The 21,322-nt window shown below is 39.4% G+C and overlaps 1 protein-coding gene across 3 annotated transcripts in view; it reads right to left on the bottom strand.

Moving 5' to 3' along the window:
• The window catches only part of LOC137283663 (heparan sulfate glucosamine 3-O-sulfotransferase 6-like), a 44,622-nt gene extending 28,310 nt beyond the window's left edge, over nucleotides 1-16,312 (bottom strand). Inside the window, exons 1-2 of one of the 3 annotated variants that reach the window (XM_067815294.1) lie at nucleotides 16,151-16,312; nucleotides 2,598-3,489 (exon numbers count right to left, since the gene is read on the bottom strand). In XM_067815294.1, the coding sequence (XP_067671395.1) occupies nucleotides 2,598-3,301 (704 nt within the window). In that variant the 5' untranslated portion in view covers nucleotides 3,302-3,489; nucleotides 16,151-16,312. Of the gene's footprint in view, nucleotides 1-2,597; nucleotides 3,565-9,428; nucleotides 9,592-16,150 lie in introns of those variants that run through there. The other 2 variants (XM_067815293.1, XM_067815292.1) reach the window with 2 other exon arrangements.
• Nucleotides 16,313-21,322: the final 5,010 nt, after the last annotated feature.

Consider the following 21,322-nt stretch of genomic DNA (forward strand, 5'->3'; position numbering starts at 1 on the left):
GTCAGGTATGACCACGTTTCACATTAGACTTACATTTCAAGTATGATCATGTTTCACATTTGACCTATAGTTCAAGGCTGACCATGTTTCACGTTAGACTTACAGTTCAGGTATGACCATGTTTCACATTAGACCTATGGTTTAGATATGACCATTAGTCCAGGAGGAGGCATGTTTCCCATTTGACTTACAATAAGGGCACGATCTTGCCTCACCTTATTCCTACAGTAAGGGTGTGACCATGCTTCACCTTATTCCTACAGCAAGGGTGTGGCCATGCTCACCTTATTCCTACAGTAAGGGTGTGACCATGCTTCACCTTATTCCTACAGTAAGGGTGTGACCATGCTTCACGTTTTTTCGTTCAGTAGTGGTGTGACCATGCTTCATGTTATTCCTACAAAAGGGGTGTGGTCACGCTTCACGTTATTCCTACAGCAATGGTGTGCCAATGCTTCACGTTGTTGTTACATGGTAGGCACGATAATATTTCAGGTTATTCCTTCCTTACAGGTATGGTCATGCTTCAAAAAGTTTCTTACAGTAAGTGCGTGGGGCTAGTATCAAGACAAATACACATTTGGACTGAATGCTGAACAAGCAATATAGGAACGCCTATTTGACTTCTAAGATGGGGCAGGTGTGTTAGGTTGATGTTCCTTCACAACCAACTTAATATATGTACGTCCTGACCTGGCATGCACGTTTTGCACACCTTGTTAGAGACAGTACATTTCTCAGAGACGACATTCCATAAACGATATGATAAAGAAGATTCAAGAAACATTAGAAAGTAGAGCATGCAATAAATATTAATAATCCATGGCAACTGGATATTAAGAAGGAAAGCTTGGTCGATAAGTCACATTTTAACAAATTTGATATTCAATGATTACGAAAAGAGTATCTGCCGCTTCGAATCTGAATTTGTAAGATGACACTTCTTTACAGACGTTAAGTACAACAAATGTTTCCTCCAGTACGTAAGGCGGAACCTCAAGTTTACGACGTTCAACCAGACAATTCAGTCTATCAATACGACAATGAACGCATCTCTAGATCTCCCTCCCTTTCCCTCTCTGTCTCTCTCTCTCTCTCCCTTATCGTCCATTGACCTACATTTAAACTTTCACCTCATCCACTGATCTACATTAACACTTTCTTTCCATCGTCCACTGTTCTACATTTAAACTTTCATAGTGTCCACTGATCTACTATAACACCCCCCTCATCCAATGATCTATATTAACATTTTCACCTTGTCCACTGAGCTATATGAACACTTTCCCTCGCCCACTGATCTACATATAAACTTTTACATCGTCCACTGATCTACATTAAATTTTTCACCTCGTCCACTGGTCTGCATTTAAACTTTTAACTCGTCCACTGATCTACATTAACACTTTCACCTTTGTCCCCTGATCTTCATTAACACTTTCATCTCGTCCACTGATCTACATTAACACTTTTCCCTCATCCAATTCCCTTGGAATGCTGGGCACACACTGTCAGCCAACAAGGGGCGCAGTGTCAATAACCTCGTCCCAACACCACACGGTTAAACATAAGCTACACCCGGCGTTTGTCCCCGGCGTTATTAGCCTTTCAGGTTAAACGACCGAAGCTTTGTGTGTAACTGACAAGGAACAAGGCACAACATGTGTTGTCGCCTTCGATCTGGCCCGGACTCCAGGTTTGGACTGGCTCGAGTCGACTAGTGCAGTATTTAAAACCTCGTCTCAACCCTCAGAATAAATACGCAACTGCCACTTCATCACTGGTGCATCTTTTGACACTACGAATGTTGAGTCTCAGAAAAAGAAATTTCATTTCTGATTTTTTCATTTAAAAAAATCTAGCCAGTAACTTCATTTAAGCATCGAGTTCCAAATAATATTTATGAAAGTGGAGAACTGCTAGACACCCCGGGAAGTCGGTTTGAATATGTCACAATCTCCGACTCGTCAAATATCAAGAGTCCCCGCCTTGTCCAATTAGCCACAGCTTGAGCAGCGTTCGAGAGTCCCAGAGGCAGACGCGAAACACGTAAAATAGACAACACAAGACTCTGCCATGAAAATAACGTCTAACGGACACTAACAGCCAGAATCAAATATCAGCTTTGTTGTAAAGCTCTGCGGAGCAATATCGGCAAATGACGATAAATCTACTCGAGTTGTGTTTGGTATTTGACAGGGTGAAATAAAATCAAACAGCGACAATGTGACATGTTATCTATTCATAAGTCCGCCGTGACAAAGTACAAGTGTTATCTATGTTTCTCAGTGATGTGGCCACTTGGTAAACAGCCTCGCTGTCGTTAGTCCTCGTCAATCAATTGTAAAGATGAAATGTCATCTGCTCCAACATAATGTCGTCTGCTAACGTTCTCACGTGGGGAGAAGCAGGCGAGATTTTATCCGCAGCGTTACTAAAGCCGATAATGTCAACTTGACAGCGCTGACGCCACGTAAGTAGTACTTTGTATGACTGGAAATGTGCCTTAAGGTAACAGGCTCAATATATCAGTATTGTAAGAAAAGTAGGGCGAGTCTGCAAGAGGGGGTATAATTTAGAATAATTATCACTCTTACCTGTACCACTGAAGTCCTTTATTGTAGTGTCTATCAAAGAAGTGAGGTTCGGGTCCTGGAGCACGTACATCAGGGTGGATCCTGAGGAACTCCAATAAAGCTCTTGTTCCTCCTTTCTTCACACCAATAATTAGTGCCTCGGGTAATTTCTTTGTAGCGTTTTCTTGTACCCTTGCGAGCCCTGTTGATTCTGTGCTGTCCTTTCTCTTGACCTGGCCCCCCTCTTGAAATATCTCATATTCCTCCTCTTCCTCATCCCCTCTCCCAGAATCGCTCCACTCCTCATCCAGATAAATCGTACTAGCGGTATTTGTCAACCGATTATCCATCTTAGATCGTTTGCTCACAGGGTTGTCGCGAGTATTCCCTCCTAAGCTTGGCTTGTTCCTCCCGTTGATAACCTTCCCGCCTCGGTCCGATATTTCTTGAGCATGTGAATTTTGTAGTACTCTGTTATGTCTTGAGACAAGCAGTGAAGGTGAATCCTGAGTTTTGTCACTAAATTCCTCTTGCTGAAGCTTGTCCCCTAGGGCGGAGAGGTCGGACGAGGAGGATCTCGCGCTAACGACGAGCGAGTCGGACAGAGGCACCACATAGAGGACAGACAGGGCGAGAAGGTAGGCACAGACTATCAGGAACCCTCCAAGACTCATAATGACCAGCAACACACTTCGTCTCACTCTCAGACAACGAAACACAAACATATCCAAGAATAACACAGGGTTAAGTTGCACCCCTCCGATGGTCCATCCATCGTTCCTTCATTCATGAGACTTCGTCTTCTAGCCTTCCCACGACTACACCAACATCGAAGGAGGCTCCGTTTAGCCGACGTCTTGCTTAGTAAACATCCTTCAGCAGCGTCATGGCTGGTCACGACGCGGAGGGCATTCTACCTGAAACATCAATACAACGTGAACTCAACTACTCTATGCCAGCTCTTACAGCACATGTGTAAGTATTGTGTGCCGTAGGTCATGTGACTTGTTCCGCGCTCCTGATTGGCTACTCGGACAGCGCGAAGTGAATGAAAGCCCGATGTAAACAATATGCCGTGGACATAACGGCACTCACGGAGTAATTTAGACCAGTTCGGCGCGTGCCTGGTTTGGTAGTGGGAGCACGCGGGTTTGTTTAATTTCTCATTATCAGTGTTGTGAGCTGTGAAACATGGAAAAATATATCTGACCCTAGCGCAAGTGTTTTCTTATGACAGTGTAGAAGTGTTTACACACTGAAAGAAAACAAATAAACATTCCGTAAAAGTTGGTCCTTACACATGTCGCTGATCCTGCAAATAACTAAATATATTTGGAGAATACACACAGAAATAAACAAAAACATAACATACTGAAATATAGTAAACATGGACAATGTCACAACAGTGTCTAACAAGGGAGAGATTATATGGGATGGTAATACTTAAAAATAGGAGCATTTGAATATCAAAAACAAAATATTTTTAAAATGCAAAAACATATTTTAAACCTGTCTTTTGCCCCTGAAATTTATATCACTCCGTCATAATTAACATATTGATAAACGATTTTCCCTGTCCAAGTAGGTCTTGGTCACGCTTAAAAAATGTCAAGAAGTTGGGAGCATTGAAAATGCATGTTCCTCAAAAGCGTCGTAATGTTGAACACGATACGAGCTGTAGTCGTGACTGGTCGCCATCTACAACATGGTTATGCATTCATGGCGAGATGTTATCAGTCCCATTTCGACATTCTACCTGTCAGATACCGTCAGACTTTGCCCTCATGCCGAGCCGAGTGGGACTTAGCTGTGATTAACACTGTAATTAGTCTGTCTGGTGTATTGTAATTGCGCTTAAGAGTAACCGATACATTGGTTCGCATATCTATATGTTTCGCTTCTCACCACGACCGTGCGAACTCCGCCTATCCCTCTTTGTCTGGTGCGGCGTGTTAAGTTACATTTCTATAACGCGGAGTCTTCGATGTAAAATATTAGCAAAGGAAGGTAGATAACTCTAAATTTTAATTTGTTTTATCCCTTCAATAATTACCTCCCTTTCGTCAACCGTGTCTTGCTATCCGAAATGCTGTGTATTTGTTGAACTTGTACATGCCGTGTTTTGGTTATTTGTTTAATCTTATTCTTAATGCATTTGGCACGTAGGATCAGTCTCTGGTTGGTATCGCGCTGCGTTAATGGCGAACAACGTGTTATTTCATGAGATAACAACGAGATAAGTTGTCATGTAAGAATGTTACCTGGACGTTTCAAACAGTATCTCGACCCTTGAAATGACAGCAAGTCGAGTCATCAGAGTTCAAGTTCGGAGGTCTAGTGCCATCTAAATTCTCCCGTTCGCAGTTGTCTATTTCAAGTCATATCTCACTGCATTTTGATTGATAGTTCTGGTGCTGTCTTTAGTCGAACGCTACATCAGTTGTAATCAGCATAAGTTAGAGATTACCTTTTGCTTAGCAACTATCGTATCGCAATTGGGCTATATCCTGAAGTTGGTGTGATGGGGCTTATGTTGTCAAGGAGTTATTGAGGTTACGGTGACACGTTGATCATGTTTTATTGTTTGAGATTAAGTCGCACAGACTGACTTGCCAACAGCGATTAAATGGTTAATGGTTGTAATTTGACCTGGAGTGTTTTAATTATCGGTCGTCTCGGTAGACTGACCATGTCACAATACCCATGGTACCCAGCACGAGTCATCATTAAGGGAATGGCATGCATGTTTACATCACATTAGGTGAACACACCTGTGTCTGTCTGTGTCTACAGGTAGTATGCACATGCTGGCAAGAGTAGAAGTATGTATGAAATTTATCATTCAAGATACATTTATTCTCGATAGCACCACCAAAGACTGTATATGAGTGAAGTACAGGGTATAATATATACAGTATTGTGAGCAAGGCAGAAGTACATATGGTTGACACAACAGACGTGATAGAGTTTGATACAACAGAGGAGAGAAAGGCTAAGGCAATCCTGTTGCTGTAATATTTATAAATTGTTCAAGAGGATCCCGTTCTTTACTTTTACGAGAGGGAAAGAGTACTTTGAGAGAGTGGGGGCTGCTATTTTTTGGTATATTTTATTGGGATCAGATTCTTTCTTTGAATTTGAATTACACGGAAATTGAACTGACAAGATGTCAGACGAAGAATACTGTATATGTTCTTACAATATTGATATATTAGATTTCTAATATGTTTGAAGTATTTTTTTTAATTTCAACGCAGCTATGTAAAACATGTGGAGTTACACAAGTGAGACCTCTTATCGTCATCCCGCGTTCCAAACCTGAGCATCAACACCAGGAAGTCACGTGACGTGTAGAGGCAACCCAGATTTCAGTGTCAGTGATTGATATCATATCACCTGTCAAGGTGAGCTGATTATCGTACAATATTCACTAGATCAGTATTTGTGGTATGTTGCTTATATGAACATAACGGTAATTAACTCTCCTAGGATGCGTTACGGCTGTATGACGTTCTGACACGATTAATATAAAATCGTTGTATAAATACATGTATGTGTCTCAACATTCATTCATTCGTTCATTCATTACAATCTTGAATTTTAAGCTTACTTTCAAGACACTAACGGTTAAGTGTATGGAATAATTCTATCTTTACATTTCTTGACGTCATGTCCAAACACTCTTTCAGGCAAGTCCACGTGTTTCATGCTTAAAACGTAAATTTACTTTAACATGAACGTTGTGTAATTATGTTTATATCAGGTATTGACTTGTGCATATCAAAGTTCTTCTTTGTTACTGACATTAGGGAAATGTATTCTTGCCTTCCCGTGGGACTTCTTTGAATGTTCCTGAATCGTTCAACAGCAAACCAACACCTAATTGTATGAAATACGTGTTAATCACAGCGTACATTAGACTGATAATAATGTGTACCTGGGACGGCTTATTACAGAGAAACTTGTCGAAAAGTATACCTATATTACTGGAGGACTTTTTGCAAATATTTGTAATGTATCATTCCCTAAATAGTTTAAAACTACTACAAAAACTCGAGGATGAAATATATTCAAATTTGATCATATTCAGATGTTTCTTAAGATGTATATATTAACTTTTTTAACACGACCCCCGCTTTAAAACTTGTATAGACACACACGGGGTAATAATAAAAGCATCTTTGAAACTAGGATGGTAAAACTATCACTGGTTTTAAGTGTTGTGTTGGATAATATCTCCTTGCGACGTTTACATGCTGTGATTTCCCATTTTAATTTCACCACATCAAGTTTTGCAGGTGAGGCATTATACAATCTAGTGGTTTAAGAGGAATAAAACTGACCTAGGAAATGCTGGTTTCTGTGAAATGTTGATAGTTTTTGTTCAATGCATTGTAGTAAGACCCTGAAATAGGTACAAGCTCTGGGTGCGTTGAACAAGGTGATCTTAGTGTTAAGGTGATCTTAATGTTAAGGTGACCTTATCTCCTATACTTTAACATAGAATTAAGGTAGGCTTAGAGCAAAGATTGTTTTCTACAGCAGCATCCTCCTGGGCTATCTGAAAACCATATCAGTCTGAATCCGACACCCAAAAATATGCCAGTTAATTTTCGTTTGTTTTGGTTTCATGAGATAATGCTGTTATTTCAGAGTAATAATATTTATGCTATTCCTAAATGTACGACAAAAAAGGTACACAATGTAGCTGAAAAACAAAACGTACACAGGTGTTTGCAATTGCATTGCTTCTTTTCTGGGTCGTAGTCAAAAGGGTCAAAGGAAAGTCAAAGTGACACAGACGTATGTGAAATAGGCCGTAGGTAATTAAAAGAACACTGTCGGTCAAACTATTGTATATTTTATATGCTGGATTATAATAATACTTATTATTATTTATAAGTATATTAATGAGGAAATAGTAACAAAAGTAATAATTTATAGTGTGATCATCATACACTCAACAGTTGAAATGGACCTGAAATTGAAGTATATATATTGTTTACATTATTGCTATTTTTTCCACGACGTTCCAAGAGGACCTGTTAATCTACTGTAGTCTGGCATTTACCCCAAATACCTACATTAACCACGAAAGGTCTTTAATTAAATGTCGCTTTCAATTTATTTCAATTTTCTTGCGAATCATTGTCTATCTATTACTCAGGGTCTTGTTCATAGCAAGCCGTCATTGTACATGTATGACACATGCCTCCTACAAATCATGCTGTCATAATATATTTCAACAAGAAACTGCGGGTTATCTCATGCTGCCAGAACTTTCAGCTGTTCAGTCATTTTAAGAAATTTGAAGGAGCACAGAATTTAATTGTTTGATTTTTTTCACCTTGATGAGGCAATTATAATATTGATTTCTCACTACACGTTGCAAGCTGTAATTTGTCTGGCTACCGTGGTGAGTTGTCGCTTGCAGTTGCCTCCACAGATGTGAAATAGACATGATTTGTGACACATGACAAGCGATAATTGCCTGTCCTCCATTCTCCCCACTTATATCTGAATGCAGAGGTGCTGATAATAATGTTAGCTTGGATCGTGATGTCACTCTTGCGTGTTATAAACGTCATTGTGTTCCAAAATAAAAGACCAAATTGTGTTATATTTCTTTTGCTTTTAACAAATAAAAATACCTTCTCACAATCATTAAATATTGCCACTGCCTTCTGCAAACTATCATTCTAAAATTACGTTTATATGCCGTTTATCCTTTGTGCGAACACCTGGTGTCATCACTGATTTCATATATGATTTTCAAGGGTGTTTCCTTCCAAAAGAAACTGTTCTTCGGGAATATTTTCTCTGGAGTCAAGATCAACTACAGTCTTAAATGATTGTGCTGTAATACGTTTTTTCTTCACTGTGGCAGTGTATCTGGTTTTACAGAATAGATAGATAGATAGATAGATAGACAGATAGATAGATAGATAGATAGATAGATAGATAGATAGATAGATAGATAGATAGATAGATAGATAGATAGATAGATAGATAGATAGATAGATATTTTATTTAATGTAGAAACGCAAACTGATTTGATAATGAATTTAAAAGACATGCCGTGTAATAGAGATATTTGATAATCTCCATAATATACCTTGAAGTAAAAACTTTAAACAATATGCAACACAGATGTTTTTCAGTTTACGTCAAAATGTTTGTTTGCTTGAATATTATCACAACCTATGAATGGTTTCTTCTCAAATATCTCCGTAAACTGTCGCTTTTTTCATATTCTAATTGTACTAAACAGAAACTTCTTATGTAAATAAACTTTCAGATGTCATCTTTGAAAATTTAAATAAAACCGGATAATATGTCTCCAAATAAATATGCAAGATTAAGAAATAATCAAGACATGTATCAACGCAAAGGACAATTTCCTAAAATGTATGTAAAGGGCTAGAGAACTCCGTCGGTCTGATCTTGGAAGCGGGTTCTTTCTTCTGATGAAGGGACAATGAGAGGATCTTAAGTCGGTTTTAGCAATTTCCATTCAATGTTATGGCAGCAGAACTTGTTCCACACCTTGCACCCATATGGACCCCAGTCTTCGGCTTTTGTAAAGAAATTTCGACAAGCGAAATATGAAATATGGTTATGAAACTGTGAACGGTCACAGTGTAGAGTGTGACGGTATGCGATATTGCCTTGTAAGCCTCGAGGCGCCTGAACGTGCTTCTATCTCAAAACAAACCCTCGTTTTTCAATCGCTAAGCTTACATATTTAAAACACGATTTTCCAGTCTTAAGAGTCTGTATATAAACAGATCACCATGACTTGTAAAATCAACGTTTACAATTTTAAAATGTACACAGCAAATAAATACTTACAGAATTATTGTTGTGTCAGGGATAAGTCGACAGCGACATCCATAATCAGGTATTAATTCTTGCTGTGTACACAGATCAGTTCGAGCTGTACAAGCGGGGCTAAGAACTTTGTTTGTCTAGAAGCTCGCGTTACTTAACAGTTTGCGGGACTCCGAGAGTACGCGCTGTGAAGTCTCCTGCACCAGTCAAAGCTTCTCGTGTGTTTGTGCGTCTGTGCATCCTAGCCTGCTGTGTTTGTTTGTGATGCATGCATACATCTAGACACAATATTTAGCTAAAGATATCTGATACTCCTTGCCAGTAAACGCACAATATGGGAGATTAATGGACACGCGTGACAACACAGGCGTGTGGAGGAATAGCCGGGGGTTGTCAAAGCGTAACGTTTAAGGTATTTATAAAGTTGAAAAAATATTAGTTTTCAAAACGTTTTGGTTGGCAGTTTGAAATAATTAAAAAGGGGGATTTATTTCAAAAACGAAAACTTCCTTATCCCCATATCCGTATATACAAGGACAATAGCTAGCATAATGAGTGAAGGGTTAGTTCAATACCGCAAAACCCGGGTTTGATTCTTTACTCGAAAAAGTCGTTGTTCTTGTTCCCTGACCTAGTGAGTGAGTGAGTGAGTTTAGTTTTGCGCCACTTACAGCAACGACCCAGCAATATCACGGCGGGGGACACCAGAAATCACACATTGTACCCATGGAGAATATTAACCTACCAGACTAATAACGCTTCAGTTCATACTAACGGTTCGTTCATTCGCTCAATATGTCAAATGTATAAACGTTTAGGTTTGATTGAATTTGGTTTAAAGTTTTTCTGGAATTTCTTGTTTACTTTTCTGAAACTGATCCAGTTGATATACTCATGATCATCGTAATCAGGTAACCTGATTTCAAGAGATTTTAAAAAGTTCAATTCATTTTTTTGTCAGTTTAAAGGCATGTTCCATCCGGCGATATCTCTCTGAGGACGTCGAGTATGAGAAACCTGAGTTCAAGTCACGCATTGTGAACATTGAAAGTTATATTCTCCCGAGACACCAAACACTCCAGTGATGCGGCTGCAGATATCACCACAAACATATTTCTGTTTAAATTTGCATAATTATATACCAAGGGTATTTATACAGTATCTTTTCTTTCTAAAAAACGAGGGACATTGTTTAGTGATCACAGGTGGATGGTACAGGTGATACAAAAGGGACACTGGATACAAATCATGGACAATTACATGTATTGCTTTGTTGAAAACAGACCAGGCTAGCTATTCTCGAAACATTCGTAACCCCACGAACTCCTTAAGCCTATTCTTAACACATTGGCTACGGTCAAAGTTAAGAGTTCTTAGGGCTACGAACGTTTCGAGAACAAGAACCTAGGGCCCCGTTTCACAAAGCTCTCGTGAGTCTAAGATCTTGTACCTTTTCTTGAAGTTTTCGTTCCTCCTATACGGTAACACAGGAAGTTCGAAGGGTACGAGAAAAGTTACGAAATGTTAGGCTTACGAGAGCTTTGTGAAAAGGAAATATGGGTCCAAATTCTGAAAAAGAAATGGCGGAGGTGGGGTAGTCTTGTGATTAAAGCAGCGAAAACCCAAGTTCGGTTGCCCACATGGGTACAGTGTGTGAAGTCTATTTCTGGTATCGCTCGTCGTGATATTGCTGGAATTAAAAAACGGCATAAAACTCATTTACTACACGTTTGCACAGGGCGTGCTTAGATTTGCCAAGGACAACCGTTGCAGTCCCCGATTTTCAGTAACACATTCATTCCATCTTCACTGCTTTCTTTAATCATTTTCGGCATAGTGGGAGATGTTTTGTCGGATACTCAAGCCTGTATATTCACATGAGCTGGCATACATCAGATGATAGTGTTTTCATACGTTCACATATCGATATAAGGAATGTTGTATATTCATTACATGTTTCTCCAATGATTCAGATGAAGTTCATAATTTTGTGCTTTATCTATGATTAGTTTTCAGGAATGCATTGCTATATAATGAAATCAGTGATGTTGAAGTAACTATATTTTTCAGTTTTTGTTGCGTCAACTGTAATCTGAAATAGCTGTAGACCGCTTGCAATGTAACTTTCCAAACTGTGAATAGCCATACATTCAAACTGAACAGCAAAAGAAACGCAAGTTTCGAAAGAATTAAATCTCACAAAAGTAAGCGTTCATGTTTACGTCTTCTATTTAGAATCTTAACAAAAACAGTTGCTTTTCGTTTGCTGTTCAGATGGGAGATAAACACTCGCCTGTCTCATCTCATATTAAATCAGTAAGTGAGTGAGTTTAGTTTTACGCCACACTAAGTAATATGGCAGTGGTCTGTAAATAATCGAGTCTGGACCAGACAAGCCAGTGATCAAAAGCATGGGCATAGATCTGCCCAAATGAAAACCGACGATATGTGTCAGCCAAGTCAGCGAGTCTGACCACCCGATCCCCTTAGTCGCCTCTTACGACAAGCGTGGGTTACTGAAGGCCTGTATTCTAACCCGGACCTTCACAGTCTCATGTTATATCGCAACCAGCTTATATCACCCTGCACCTGAGCCTTGGCCTGTCTCACTGCTTGGTTAAGATGTTATAATCACTAGCTTAATTGCTATTCCCCAGCTGTTGTATTTACACCGGCAATCTATTGAACCGTATACTACCGTGGTGATTGCTTTGAAGCAATTTATATTGATTAGGAACATATTTCATTAGAATATTAAACAGTTAGTATTTGTGCAGCATTTCTTTCGTGGTTTGTTTTCTTCACATTTGCTTTTATCTCTATAGTGTTGTGGGTTAACCTATTATTTCAATTTTGAAGTCGACACAGTAAATCAGTTTACTTTTATAAAACCTACTCATCCTAATAAGCGTAAACATTACATAGCCTACATGTTGGTTAAGTAACCACCTAATGTGGTAAGAAGCATCACCATTTTGCCGGAAGTTGAAACTGACGCCACCGACTCTACACGTGCAGCTGACACCCTGGGTCAATCAGGTTTCAGAAAAAATAAATAATCACATCTTAATGTCGTAATAAGTTTATGACACTTTCAACAAACACTACTTCCCATTTATCAGTGTCTAAACGTGTACGTGTGTATGTGTGTTTAAACAAAGAACAGCTATACCTGTCCTTGAAGCACTATGCCCTGTAATGCCCCGTCACGCAACTGACATCTTTAAAACATGGATCGCAAGATTCTTATCGGAATGAGTGAGTTTTAGGTCAGTTATATAATATATATCCTGGTATGCAGACTGGAAAGATTCAAGTCTGTCACGTTTAACACTGTGATAACACCCATGGGTAACACTATATGGTGCTAATAAACCTAGAAACATGATCTAGCAACTCTGGGATTCGAACCCGTATCGATTATTTTCTGGTGTGACTGGCACGCTGTGCACAGAAAATCTCAACGCATGGATGATCCCCGGGTTACAGTGTGACGATGTGTCCCAATTTTATGTGTTATTTATTGTGATACAATATTCCAAGTGTAATACTGTTGACGTTCAGTAGGAGATAATCGTGCTTTATATTTACACTTGTGCTATATTTAGACAGAGTTCTGGAATGTACTTCAAATCCACCTGTGGTGCAGAGAGCCATGTATAGAAAGTCTCGAATGTCTCAAACCTTTGTCTTAGGTATATAAAGCAAGCTAAATTTTATATAAATATCTTGTAATAATAATAATCTCACATGAAATCTCAAGTCGTGAAAACACCCACTGTGTGTGATGACCATTATTCCTAGGATATTCCGTAGGGGTGACTACTGAAGAGGAAAAAACTAGCGCAATAGTGATAGTCTATTGCAACATACTACTTCAATAGTTTTCCCTCCTTGAATTGTCATTTGAAGTCATTTCCAAAATGAATTTGTGGTTTGTATGAATTATAAACAAGCTGAGGTAGTTTCAGTCTCTTTTACTGCCTGACGAAAAACCTGAAACTCTGTTCAAGTTTGTTTAAGAGGTAACAAGGGCGGATAATTCTCAATCAAAGTGAAAGAATCTGGTACTCCTTGTAGTTTGCGCTGCGTTTTTTCAACGGAAGACAATTGCAAAACTATTGATACTATCAATGCATCGATAGTGTTTCGTTTCTCCCATCGATTAATTGTCATGGGAGGCTCAACAAAATGAAACCCATCGATAGTCTGGTGCATCGTTACAGCCGTAATATTTTGCCTTCTTGCAAGCTGAATTAGTGTTGTCATGGTGAATATTATCATAACTCTCTTTAATGGTGTAATCACTGCTCTTGTTTTACATTACTGTTTAATTTGTTCCACACTCAATGTTGTACTCCTGCATTGATATCTCTGTAGTGATTTGCATTGATTTGTAATGCTAGACGGTTTTAGAATACAATTGTTGATTATATCAGCTTGTTTTGCTGTTTAGTGGGATTCACACTGAGTTGCTTTACGGACTGATTCCCTATTAACTGCTGCATTAGGTTCAGCCTGAGCATCCACACACAACACCATGCTCCCTGCGGCGTAAAACACTCAACACCACTGCAACACCGGGGGAAGATCGTGCAATGGATACCAGATTTAATGCATAACACGAACAGCAACTTAAAGCATGAACGCTTAAGCTGTGCAAAAATACATTGTCTGTTTCGTCATGGCTACAAGCTGAGCTGCAGGTCTTGTTCTACTCCGGTAGCGACTCTGTGAAATATGTATTTTATGAAACTAAAACTAACCATTATAAAAAAGGTAATAAAAAACACGTCCATCCAGCTATAATGAACACATTTAGGGGTGAGAATGTATGGTGCAATAAAACATTTCATAGCCTGTATGTGAGTCTAATTCTTTCCTCGGCTGTTCAGTTGATTAAAATACCAACAGATCTCACAGAACATCATCAACCATGGATATCAAACCACAAACAATCCTTACTTTTTTTATTGTGTTCTTTTATTGCTGTGTATATGATCACGAGCAGCTGACGAAAATGGTTCTTTAAGTTAGAAAAAGAGTGTTTGCATTTTTTATAGCGGCACCATCTAGGACTTCAGAATCCGTTGACTATATTTAACTTGCTTTTAGCCGAGCATGCATGTGTGCAATCATTTTGAAAGTGATATTTTTGTCTGAAAGGTTGATCTTTGTAATTTCGGTGAAAGCACGTATCATTTCTAAACAAAGGACACAGAAACGCAGTTGGGCACAAAACCGTAATTTTATATGCCCATTTGCCAGGCTGTTGATGTTCAGGAGAAGACATGAAGGCCTAGCTAGTGATATCTAGCTTCACGTGATCCATTACGTCACGTCACGGGGTAATTGGAAATGTGAAACCAGAGTCAAGTCAACTGAAAATGCGCACATTTATTTCTCATCGATATGGTCTCAGTGGTTTTGTAACCTTAGAAACCACGCGTATGACACAATGTAATATTAGACTACGAAATCTGCGACATAAGACATAACTCATTTTACTAAAAGCTCCTGAAACCGTCCTGACAAAATGGTGGTAATGTTTTGGTCGCGAGAGCATTAAATTCTACTTATTTGAATGATGTCACACACCTTACAGACGCCTCCGTCTTAGGAACGCTCTCAGTGTCAGGCAAAGGTGTTGAAATGTGATTAAAAGTTTCCAGATTCAGACAAGCATTACAATGTGTCGTGACCGACGTTATTTCTATGACATCAACGCTACGACCTTCTTGTCTTGGGGTCAGGGAAAACGGGTGTGGGGTTCAGGTAAGGTCACGGTTAAAAATGTCCTGAGGGATATTTAAATGTTCGTACAACAGTTGTTGTATTTGTAACCCCCTAGCTACGTGCTTGTCTATAATTGATACAACTGCTATGTCGATGCCATACAGAACACAGAACCATCATGTGGTGCGGAGTTTGATCCAGAAACGCCAGTCTGCGGTCAGTATGTTATTCAAGGGGGTTTCAACACCACCATGTGATATTGTGTTAAACAACATACACTTGCACACTTATACACCGAACCACCGAACACGCAGAGAGAGATAGAGACAGAGAGAGAGAGAGAGAGAGAGAGAGAAAGATGTTCATTTTCGTATTGATAGATTGAATTGTCTGGTTGAATGTCGTAAACTTGAGGTTGTACGCTACGTACTGGAGGAAACATTTGTTGTGTCTCTAAAGAGGTGTCATCTTACAAATTCAGATTCGAAGCGGCAGACATTCTTTGCGTAATGAGAGAGAGATATAGTAGCGGTAGTACTTGCCTGACAACGGCATTAGAATCAATGTCGAAACGGCGTTTATACAGACTTAAGAAGTTGTATATCCACAGAAATAGTCTCATCCTTCAGCAACAGCAGCAGCAGAGCGTCAGAAGTCGCAGTAATGATAGTTTTAGCAACAGTCGTTGTGGCAGCAGTAGTCGAAGTATTACTAGTAGAAAGAGTAGTAGCATCAGTGATAGTAGTAGTAGTAGTAGTAGTAGTAGTAGTAGTAGTAGTAGTAGTAAATAGCATTGGTCGACTAACGTTATACTTTGGCATTGCTATTAAATCCCCCGTATATAAAACTATCTCAGGACAAACACAAGGAACTAGATTAACCTTGTCTGATGTAAAAACGGAGCTGTCTGTCCAACCTGACCCGACAAGACGTAAACTGGTGTTGCGCCTGTACGCCCGTCCGACAACAGTGATTTACAACATACAAGGGTTGGAGTTGCTCAACACCTACCTTACTGTGGTGGACGTATAATATGACGATATCCGTGTTCCTTCAAGTGTAGCTAACACTCTCAGTCCCACTGGGACAGTTCACCACTCCGCTTCCGCCTGTAACAGCACTCTCATCTAAAGTATAGGACCAGTAAATCACAAGAGTCGCTTGCTTCTGAGAGAGCTCACCAAGCGTAATAGAATAAGAGACAGAGCAACAACTGAAGCTTAAACACTGGCTGAATATGATGCATTGGGAATTGTTTATGACTGCTCCAGACAAGCCCGGCAGATTAGCTGGGATGGTTTGTTTGTCTTTGGTATTAAGGCGTTAATCCTGAACATGGTCGTGGTGGGCGCCCAAGTAGGCTCTCAGATTGATCGGGAGGTTAAACTGGAACAGAAGCAATCAACGTAGCTGCGGAATGCAACGGTCATATTGAAACCTGCTTGATTTATGTGTTTCATCTAGTTCTTCTGTCACGGTTTAAGCGTAGAGTGATGGATTAAGTCCGACGGACCTTGTATTTACCGTACCACCACGCCTCTTCACGACGTCGTATGGCAGTGCTTAACGTTTGATCATCTTGAAGTGGTTGTGGTGTGGAGATGTGACCCTTGCGGTTTAGGACTAAGCCAGTGTTTGCACGTGCTTCGAGGGGGGTAATTGATCATCCTGGACACATATACTGGCCAGTGAGGTCACAGGAATCGGTTGACCGCCAATGACTATTTGACCACGTATAGTGAGTCGTTTCGAACATTTCCAATATTCAGTTTGATTGATGAGGATAGGACAGGGACGATTAAGATGCGCGTGTGAACATCCCGTTCAACAAATATATAGATCGATTATTATTTTTTCCCTTTTGAATCAATGTGTAGATCCAGTGAAAACATTTGAAATAAAAACTATGCTGGAGTGATTTAGCGATGTTCCACAATATTTCAGTCACGCCATGACAGGCCAAAACGACAGATATTCTTCCCAAAATGACGGAGGGCTCAACTATGGTCAGCGTTCACTCACAAGATGAGAATACGTACTTGGATTATCAATAAAAGTTAACGATCACACAAAACCGTCTTCCATGTATACAAATCACTCTGACAGGAAATCACTTTGTCAATTCATGGTAACATCTTTACCAAAATGGGGGTGACCAGTGAATTGCCCATTCAATACAATGCACATGGAATCTACATGAATCATAATGTTGTCAAAAGCCTCTTTTTGTTAAACCATAGGTTTTGATAATATATTTTTTTCGATATTTCTTTAAAAACTAGCCAGCCTGTTCTGAGTTCATGGTCAGCTTTGATGATCGTTTAATGTGTTTGGTAAGTACTTGTATGTGTAAAACGCATATTTTGGCACAAAATGGCGGTAAAAAAATATCGACATTGGTGATAATTATATTCCTTTCGGCAGATTGTCGAGCCTTGATCACTGAAAGTGAATTGGACGGTATTTGCTGTACTATGAGGAAACATGATTTACTTTAAAAACAATATGTCAGCCCGTTGTGTAATACATTCACTGATAAATATTGATATACATTTTCGGACATCACAGGTTTTCGGACGACAGTGTTTTCTCGCTCTGCGTCTCGGTGTGTGGCGTCAAGCAGACATTGTGAACAAACGTGTGATTAACATAATATTTTCTTTAATGCATTAGTCACATGTTTTACAATTATTTATGCGAAAAGCTGGAAGAAACGGATGTTTTATGCTTCTGAAAACCCATACCACGACGACATATATCAGTCTATATTAGTGCAGAGCCTCAAATGGGAAACGGCACCCGATAGCCCCGAAACTTCGTGACAGACAATAAAGAAATTATTCAGGTTTTCTAGTTTTAACTATGTAATTGAACTCTGTGGGTGAAATACCTAAAACCACAGTCATTTAGACTGTGTGGGTTTACTGCAGGGAATGGCCTCACCGACAATTGTATGGCAGATAAACTCCTCTCCCATGCGTCGCCCGCGAGCACCCGGTGACATTCTTGTTACTTTACAGGGTGGTGGGGGTAGCCCAGTAGTTAAAGTGTCACACTACAGACACGAGTTCAATTCCCCACATGGGTACAATGCGTGAGGCCCATTTGCCGTGATATTGTTAGAATATTACTTAAAGCGGCTCAAAACTGAACTCACTCACTGTAACTTCACAATGAAAGTAAAAGTTCTTGAATTCTTTTTTCCCACTGCATCAGGACTTATTTTCGTTTGACACAACGTAATATTAATGGTGTCTGTCATCAACGCTGTACTTTACATATCAGTGTTGATCAACCATGAACTCGTTTCAGATGGCTGAGACCAGTGATTATTTAGCACATGTTCAAGGCGAAGCCAGAACCCATGGCACACTGGTCCCAGCGTCCAGCAGATGTTTCTTCTGATAATGGGAGAGGACATGCCGTTGTTGCTTGACGGTCGGATTCAAAGCTGCGGGTGGGGTTCCGTGTTAGAAAAAAACTCCGTGTATCACATGCTTCTCGTACAGAGAGACTTAATGGATCGGGCTGTCGGCCAAGTCACCTGGTTCATTGCATGTCACCCCTATGGTGAAGGGCGTTGTACGTATTATCAGTCATAGGTTTGTCTGTCCAAGCTCCTCATTTACAGGAGAGGTTAAATAGTTGGAATATTGCAGATGGTAGAGTTCAACCACAAAACCATATTCGCTGCCCTACAATCAGAAATGGAATGTAAACTATGCTTATGATTTCCCCATTAGTCATAACACTTAAAATAGATTTTAAAGTGAAGGGCGCTCTTAAGTTATGAAGATAGATAACTGTCGGCTAAAAACAAATGTACAACCTTGTTAGATAGTGGCAAAACCTAAAACAAAAGTGGGAGAGGGCATCTTTAAGCTGGACTTGTGCCCAATCCTTTTCTTCAATGAATAAAATAAGTTTAAATAAAAAAATCAACAAAAAAGATAATTCGAAAGTGATCAATTTGATACGGGCTTCTTGAACCTCGAGTTTGCAGTATGTCGGTGACTGTCTTCGAACAAGCTGGAGAGTGAGTGAGTTTAACTTTACACCGCACTCAGCAATAGTCCTGCAATATGACGGCAGTGTGTAAAAAGTCGAATCTGGACCAGACAATCCAGTGGTCAATATCGCGAGCATCGTTCCGCTCTATTGGGATACGATGACATGTGTGAAACAAGTCAGCGAACCTGGCCACCCTATCCCGTTAGTCTCCTGAGTTACTGAAGATCAATTGTAACCCGGATCTTTACGGGTTGTGTTTTGGACCTCGACGCTGTAGTGCTTAAGCGACTGTTTTCAGACCGGCAACGTTTTGATAACCAACGTTGTAGTTTGGTAAAGTGTATCTTAAATTTTAACAATATCAATATCATATCGAAGATTGCTGAAATATACACGGAGAAGAAGCACTTCTACTTTTGACTCGCAGTTTATATCTATTTGAGCAAAGTATAAATTGTGTATTTGCAATACTTATTCTTTCTCACACGAATCAAAGATCGGACAAGTAAACACGGTCGAGAAGCACTTCTTTCTTTATCCGAAATTGAGGTCATAGTATCTTATTCACGGAAAGTCATGGATGATATTCTTTGCTCTTTAAAATGTTGACAAATCTGCTTCCGTGTAATCATATAACTTCGACTATGCAACATTGTCATCGTGTTTCACCTTTATTCCTACAAAACATAGCTTTGTGTCAAGATGAGTGATCGCCTAAATGACATTTCCTCTCTTCAAGAGCAAAGCATTTTTTTCAAAATAGATTATCCAGTCTTTATAGAAAATAACAATAGAGATTGTGACTAAGTATGACTGTTATGTCTGTGTTTTGGGTCTAATAAACGCCGTTAAACGTTCGATGTTAATTGCATTTGTATGGAGACACATTGAGGACCTGAGTCACATAGCCGGGTAAAACATTTATTTATTTATCTTGGGAATACGTACAACACAGAAATGAAAGAATATTACGTTTCTGTTATATTTTTGTGATACGCCTTAAGGGATTAGGAATAGTAGCATGAAAAACTCGGGTGATCTTTAGGAGTAGACTATTTCTTTACGATGAAAGGAGTAATCACATGATAATATTCCCGTGGCTACTCAAGACGTGTTAATTGCCTGTCATTGACGGTAGTGTGTTATTCCGATCCTTCACTACACTTGCACGAGTCTCTGAGGTAATGATTAATAGTTAAAATAATAATTTCTAAAATGATATATATAGGATTTACACTGTACGTTTATCTGGACTTGCCGCTTTAAAGGATTGAATTACCATACATCCACGAGCTTAGCGTTAAGAACAGCCTTGGAGCAAGACCTGCCCTTCACGGATGATGTTTGACATTTGAAAATATATCATTGCCGTAGGAGGTACAACAGATTATGACATGTTTCGGTCGCATTCTTTTTATTTGTATAATATTGTTGTGATATTCACACTTGTGCCTTTAAGAAATGTCATTATTTATAAATGATTCACATTTTTATGTCATACTGTGCTCTAGGTAATTAGGGATGTGTTCTGAATGTCAGACTGTTTTCATGACTATTCGGAAGGTGATCAATGTGTCTTACTGTCGTCAAGGTAATTAGAAAGGTGTTCAGTATGTCAGACTGTTGTCGTGGTAAATCGAACGATGTTAAGTATGTCACACTGTTGTCAGGGTAATTCGAACGATTTTCAGTATTTTCGACTGTTGTCATGGTATTGCGGAAGGTGACCAATATGTGTTACTGTTGCCATGGTCAATAGGAGGGTGACCAATATGTGTTAGTGGTGATTACTTTCAATTCACTGTAGCTGATGATCACTTTTAATGCAAGAAGACTTTCCCTTTCTCATCCCCATTTCGTACAAAGCGGGAGCATAGCTAGAAATAGACGTGATATCAGGGGTATAGACCAATTGATGTGGATCATACATACTTAAACCTACTACACAAATCAAGATAGGACAAGTATATATGGATGACAAGCTCTTGAATTAAAGAACTTGTCATCCATATATACTTGTTCTATCATACTTCTAACTTCTAATCATCCTACTGAAACAAGTACATAGATCAAAATGCGTAATCGGAATGCTATGAAAGAGGCATGTTCTCATACGCAGTTTAAACGCGATCCCTAGAGCTGACTCCGAGCACATTTCCACAACACTG

The sequence above is a fragment of the Haliotis asinina genome, chromosome 5 (assembly GCF_037392515.1).
Source record: "Haliotis asinina isolate JCU_RB_2024 chromosome 5, JCU_Hal_asi_v2, whole genome shotgun sequence".
Lineage (NCBI taxonomy): Eukaryota > Metazoa > Mollusca > Gastropoda > Lepetellida > Haliotidae > Haliotis > Haliotis asinina.